The sequence below is a fragment of the Mercenaria mercenaria genome, chromosome 5, assembly GCF_021730395.1.
Source record: "Mercenaria mercenaria strain notata chromosome 5, MADL_Memer_1, whole genome shotgun sequence".
In the NCBI taxonomy this organism is placed as follows: domain Eukaryota; kingdom Metazoa; phylum Mollusca; class Bivalvia; order Venerida; family Veneridae; genus Mercenaria; species Mercenaria mercenaria.
In genome coordinates this window covers 87,910,382-87,916,602 of record NC_069365.1, presented here as the reverse complement: position 1 = coordinate 87,916,602, position 6,221 = coordinate 87,910,382, and the positions used below count along the sequence as shown (strand labels likewise).

Below are 6,221 nucleotides of genomic sequence, written 5' to 3'. Positions count from 1 at the left end.
TTTCGTCTTATATGAATTCTCGATAATTCCAATAGATATAGAATAAAATTAGTGCATAAGTCGACAGCCCTGCATCTTACGTAACTTTTAGCGTTAAATTAAAAGTAGAACCTATTATCAGCAGACAATCATTATGTAGTTTGATTATTTCTTCCCCACTTGATACCTCGGCATGTGTGAACTACTGCGCATGCGCAATGCTATCTTCATGCCCCGTTCAGACAGAAAGTTGTTTTGTAAACGCAGGTTAGTTATCATCAAAAACCCAAACATTATACAGCCTTATAAAATAGTGGTTTGCTGTAGACGTGAAGAACAAACATCTAAATGATCTAGATGAAAAAATCACATGAATAACAACGAAATAAAGCGGATATTTCATGTGTCCGGAAACTAGTCCTGTCCGGAAAATGGTTCCCAACCAGTATTGGTATAATATTATTTGTATATACATAAATGATCTTTCCCTAAAGAACTTTGGCATGACTTTTCGCCCTTAGGTTTTAAAAGAATTTTGATCTAAACAGTTTTGTGCAGATGGACATTAAGTTCAAACATTTAAGAATAAATCTTAAGCTTTTCAGTTACAAGTGGTAAAAGAAAAAAAGATCACAGTTTGATTCAAAATGTATGCTTTGACATTTGACTGCTATCATAGCCCTTGAATAGTGTTAATTTGATTCGTCATTTTAAAAAAAAAGTCCCCGACACTTTACTTCTTTTGAAGCACTGTTAAATATTTTTTGTAGATTTATACCAAAAGCCGACATTTCACAAAATATTCTTCAAAATAAATATTGAGAGGCCTTGAAGGCAGTAGTGCAAACACTTTATTATATCATTATGATTTATGTTTGTTTTCGTGTGGGTTTCAGTCAGACCGTACAAATTCAGGTATATTGTGACTTTCTAGCTTTTGATGGTGAAGGAAGACTTCAGGTAGCGCTCCGGTCAGTATTTCTGACACGAGCAGGAATCTGGGTATAATCATAGACCCTCTGCAAGCCGGCTCTATAGCTTCTTCACATGACGCCCCGGGTTTGACTTGAATCCACAGAGCTGAGGGGCAAGTGATTTGAAGTCACCAGCCTAAACAATTCGGCAACGGAGGTACATGTATTTTTAATACATAATACCACGCCTTTGTGCTGTGAAGGTATACAGAATAACATTTAAAGACGCGCCACAAAATAACTGTATTCTTTTGATGGTAATTATACAGGGTTTGCAATAAAAAAAACATAGAAATAATAAATATCTAGTTACAAATTGACAGTGACATATGTACTGAGCAAAACTTCCAACTAGACTCTTGAAGAATGCAGATAATTGAGCCGTGCCATGAGAAAACCAACAAAGTGGGTTTGCGACCAGCATATATCCAGACCAGCCTGCGCATCCGCGCAGTCTGGTCAGGATCCATGCTGTTCGCTTTCAAAGTCTATTACAATTAGAGAAACCGTTAGCGAACAGTATGGATCCTGACCAGACTGCGCGGATGCGCAGGCTGGTCTGGATCCATGCTGGTCGCAAAAACCCACTATGTTGGTTTTCTCATGGCGCGGCTCATATAATTTTTTTTTATTTTAAAAGGTAAGGTAATGAATTTTAAATATCGTTTTATTGACCTGAATGCCTACACAAATATCGGTAAAATAATTTTTGCTTTTGCGAAAATCCCGTGGCTTGGCTGTGCAAGTGCAAATCGTGAATTTTGTCATTTTTAGGCATTCAGGTCAATAAAACAATGTTTAAAATTCATTAGCTTACCTTTAAAATAAAAAAAAAAATATAGGGTCTACAGTCTAGTTGGAAGTTTTGCTCAGTATATAGGGCCAAGACGATGTGTTTAATGTCTAAGTATGCTATGAAATTAGTGTAGTAGTGATTGATGTATTGAGCCGAATTCAGACAACCCTTTGTTTCTGCAGTGTTCTATATTTTTAAAACCATACTCAAAAGAGAATGGCTGAATAAGTTTGCAGATTAAGTTGTGAAAGCACATTAATTTAGGGAGCGCCTAAACTGTCCACCTGTAACCTTGTAGAACAGCTGTATTATACCAGTATTATCAAAATGATTTGCACGAAGTTCATGTTGGAGGAAAAAGTAGGTCACTAGGTTGTGGTGGGTCTTTAAATTCGATTTAGCAAAAATATTGTTCACCAAGAATCCACGAAACTGTATACAAACGTTTGCTGTTGCGTGCCATTTCGTCTTTACATTGAACTTTCATTACTCTTCAATCCCGTAAATTAATGGGTTTTAACTCCACACATACACGCTATTCTCGTGTTTTCTTTCGGTGGGGTAGTGTAGACGGAAATACGAAATGGCATGAATCAGACTCGAATTAGTCACCAATAATGATATTCCAACTGGACAACCGATAAATAAGTATTAGTAAAAGCAAATTAAAAAATCCAAGTGCTTAGGTACTGGTATGGCAAATAACAAAAACTACATATGTCTGCGCACACGCACGCACTGAACATTTCGTAACATCAGTCACAACACCTTTAATCAGGATAATATAGATCAGTGAGCCGTTGCATGTTTGATGGTCGTCATGGTGTAAAGTCAAACAATTCAGATTCAGTACTTAAACATTCTCCGTACGTAGGCAAAAGATTCTTCTCGTTTAAAGTGGTAAGGTTAACTTATAAAATGCGTGAAATTGTACATCTCCAGGCCGGACAGTGTGGTAACCAGATTGGTGCCAAGGTAAGACTGTTTATTATGAATAATGACTCTAATAGTAATAAATTTAGTATAATTTTGAATTGCTCTACAGCTGTATAACTAAAATGTTGCAGATGTTTTATAAATTACATTTCGGTCATACCAAATGAACTTATATATAGTAAACAGTTATTAGAACATAAAACATAAATTTTCGCGTTAAATGTATGATCTCGCGTCATTTACGAAAAATCTGTCAAAGTCGGCAACCAATTTCTGACAGAACACTCCGATACAGCAAAAATTCATTTTTACGTAACCAATCAAAACTGAATTCAAACTACTATTTTTTTAATGAAGCTTAGGACGTTTTAGTTAAATCCAGTATACGTATTATATTTACGGTAAAGCGAATTACAATTTAACGTAGACAGGCCGTAAAGATGGATAGGTTGGTACCATCATGATCGTAGTGCTGGTTTTTCGTAATTTTGAAGTACGTCCCAGATACTAAAATATTTCCATTTGTACTTAACCAATTAAAATTGCAGATCTTTTTCTTTATTCTGTAATATATGGCAGTAATATATGCTTCAAATGACACTGCTAATTTAGACGTATGTGATCACCTCTAGGCAACCTACCCCAATCAATGAAATATCGACATATTTTCCTTAATTCCAAAACGTGCCATATTTAAATTTTAATGACGTTTTCAACCCTAAGGGTGCAAGAACGCTGCAAAGCAAAGTGTCTGCCATACACATAGTTACGGGTGAAACATTGCGACTCATAAACTTTAGTAGACGAAGGTGCAGTCAAATAGTCGCACCTGTTCTTTACACCTGCATGCACATATTGATTTATTTCTTTAAGAATATAAGATTAGCCTAAGTATTTAAAACAACTGAGTCAGAATCCATATTGATTCCCTGTCACCTTAAGCGCGAACTCCGAAAAACTTTGGTGTCTGATTTCTGCACTGTCGAGTTGTCGGGGCGAAGAAAGAAGTCAATATTTACTTTTATTAAACACAAGGTTCTATATTTTCAGTTCTGGGAGGTGATCTCAGACGAGCATGGTATTGATCCCACAGGTACCTACCACGGAGATTCGGACCTCCAACTCGAAAGAATCAATGTCTACTACAACGAAGCAACTGGTACGTAAATTTTCGGCATTAACTTTGATAAGCTAACTCGCAATACATAATTTAAATACTTAAATTTATTGCCAAATATTTATTGCTAATTGCTAAATGTTGAATGTTAACCAATTAATGCCAATTGTCAAATGTAAAATGTCAGATGCTAATTGCCAGATACGGCATACCAGGAAAATAGTATGTTCTATTGGACATGGGAACATAGAAACAAGATCAATATTGGCAACTTCATTTTCAAAGATGTACAATAAAGGTTTAAAACAATGGGTTTTCAAATTTCTTTAAGGTGGAAAATATGTCCCTCGTGCAGTACTGGTGGACCTCGAACCCGGGACCATGGACTCCGTGAGGTCCGGACCCTTTGGTCAGATCTTCAGACCAGACAACTTTGTCTTCGGACAGAGTGGAGCTGGTAACAACTGGGCAAAGGGTCACTACACCGAGGGTGCCGAGCTCGTAGACTCCGTACTTGACGTTGTCAGAAAGGAGGCCGAGAGCTGCGACTGTCTCCAGGGATTCCAACTTACACACTCTCTGGGTGGTGGCACTGGATCCGGCATGGGAACTTTACTCATCAGCAAGATTCGTGAGGAGTACCCCGACAGGATCATGAACACTTTCTCAGTTGTTCCGTCACCTAAGGTTAGTACTGTTATTGTAACGTAAGCAAATGTTTGAACTAGAATGAAAGTACACATGTACATGCATAGAAAGGACCTTTCAATAAGAATGGGTTTTAATGCAACTTGCTTCTTGCATAGCTACGAATCACCTGATATTCTTGATTTCTTTTTTTTAACGTTTCAATTAAACGAAGTCAATCTACCTAAGAGAGTATTATAAAGACCAATCAGGCAATGAATCTTTTTATATGAATTTACGTTCTGCCGTTTATGACTGTTACGTTAGGGCTAATGAACGTAAAAGAAGCAAAGTTCATTTTCAAATACAAGACGACATTCTTATACACAGTATACGTATTTTCCTCTTCAGGTATCTGACACCGTCGTGGAACCATACAATGCCACGCTGTCAGTTCATCAACTTGTTGAGAATACTGACGAGACATTCTGTATTGACAACGAGGCTTTGTATGACATCTGCTTCAGGACGCTCAAACTGACCACGCCTACATACGGAGACTTGAACCATCTCGTGTCAGCCACAATGTCAGGTGTTACCACGTGTCTCCGTTTCCCAGGTCAGTTGAACGCCGATCTCCGTAAACTGGCCGTCAACATGGTTCCCTTCCCACGTCTCCACTTCTTCATGCCAGGTTTCGCACCTCTTACATCTCGTGGTAGCCAGCAGTACAGGGCTCTGACTGTCCCAGAGCTTACCCAACAGATGTTCGATGCAAAGAACATGATGGCTGCCTGTGACCCACGTCATGGACGTTACCTCACCGTCGCCGCAATGTTCCGTGGCCGTATGTCTATGAAGGAGGTCGATGAACAGATGTTGAACGTCCAGAACAAGAACAGCAGCTATTTCGTCGAATGGATCCCTAACAACGTTAAAACAGCCGTGTGCGATATCCCACCACGTGGCCTCAAAATGGCTGCCACCTTTGTTGGTAACAGCACCGCCATCCAGGAACTGTTCAAGCGTATCTCCGAACAGTTCACCGCTATGTTCCGTCGTAAGGCTTTCTTGCATTGGTACACTGGCGAGGGTATGGACGAGATGGAGTTCACCGAGGCGGAGTCGAACATGAATGACTTAGTATCAGAGTACCAGCAGTATCAGGACGCCACCGCCGAGGAGGAGGGCGAATTTGACGAGGAAGAGGATGAGGGGGAGGCAGACGCATAAATCGATTGACAAAATAAAAAAGGAACTTTTCTGTTTTACAAAAGTAAATAATTCACAGAAACATCAATAAATTATTGAGTTATCAAAATTTGCAACTTTATTTGGATCAAATTGAAATAAAACTGCTCATTTTAGTGTTGAAACATACATTCTATCTGTTTTGTTTTGCAAGAAAAACATACATCCTAATCACAAACAATTGTCCTTACATGCTTGGTGTCTTTTATTCTACATTTTATTTATATTTTAATTTTGATTGTGCAACGCGCCGTTAGTTTGAATGTTATAATTCGTGGGCGGAATTTTTTGCGTTATGATTGAACATCATAAAATGATAAATCATGGTCTCGCGCTCATCCCTATAAATAATCTTAACGTAATTTACATACATAAGGATAACCGTAAACGAAACACAATATAGGCCTTAATGTATATTTCAAAATAACGTGTGTGTTTTCAGTATACATGGCCAGTCGCACAAAATATGAACATACCTTTTCTGTGGCTTGTAATATCATATAACAATTATATTTTTCGGCAAATGGCGGGTCTTATTTTA

The 6,221-nt window shown here is 38.1% G+C and overlaps 1 protein-coding gene across 1 annotated transcript; it reads left to right on the top strand.

The window, feature by feature from the left end:
* Window positions 1-2,564: 2,564 nt before the first annotated feature.
* Window positions 2,565-5,809, top strand: LOC123557863 (tubulin beta-4B chain-like). Its single transcript, XM_053544233.1, has 4 exons — window positions 2,565-2,724; window positions 3,736-3,844; window positions 4,134-4,489; window positions 4,841-5,809. The coding sequence occupies exons 1-4, from the start codon at window positions 2,668-2,670 to the stop codon at window positions 5,660-5,662; spliced, it is 1,344 nt and encodes a 447-aa protein (XP_053400208.1). The 5' UTR covers window positions 2,565-2,667; the 3' UTR covers window positions 5,663-5,809.
* The last annotated feature ends 412 nt before the right edge of the window (window positions 5,810-6,221 follow it).

What these genes read in the sequence shown, in the direction of transcription:
- LOC123557863 (XM_053544233.1), top strand. Translation starts at nt 2,668, where the DNA reads ATGCGTGAAATTGTACATCTCCAGGCCGGACAGTGTGGTAACCAGATT. An exon ending in CTACTACAACGAAGCAACTG is followed by an intron (nt 3,845 to 4,133) that starts GTACGTAAATTT and finishes AATTTCTTTAAG; the next exon opens with GTGGAAAATATGTCCCTCGT. An exon ending in CAGTTGTTCCGTCACCTAAG is followed by an intron (nt 4,490 to 4,840) that starts GTTAGTACTGTT and finishes TTTCCTCTTCAG; the next exon opens with GTATCTGACACCGTCGTGGA.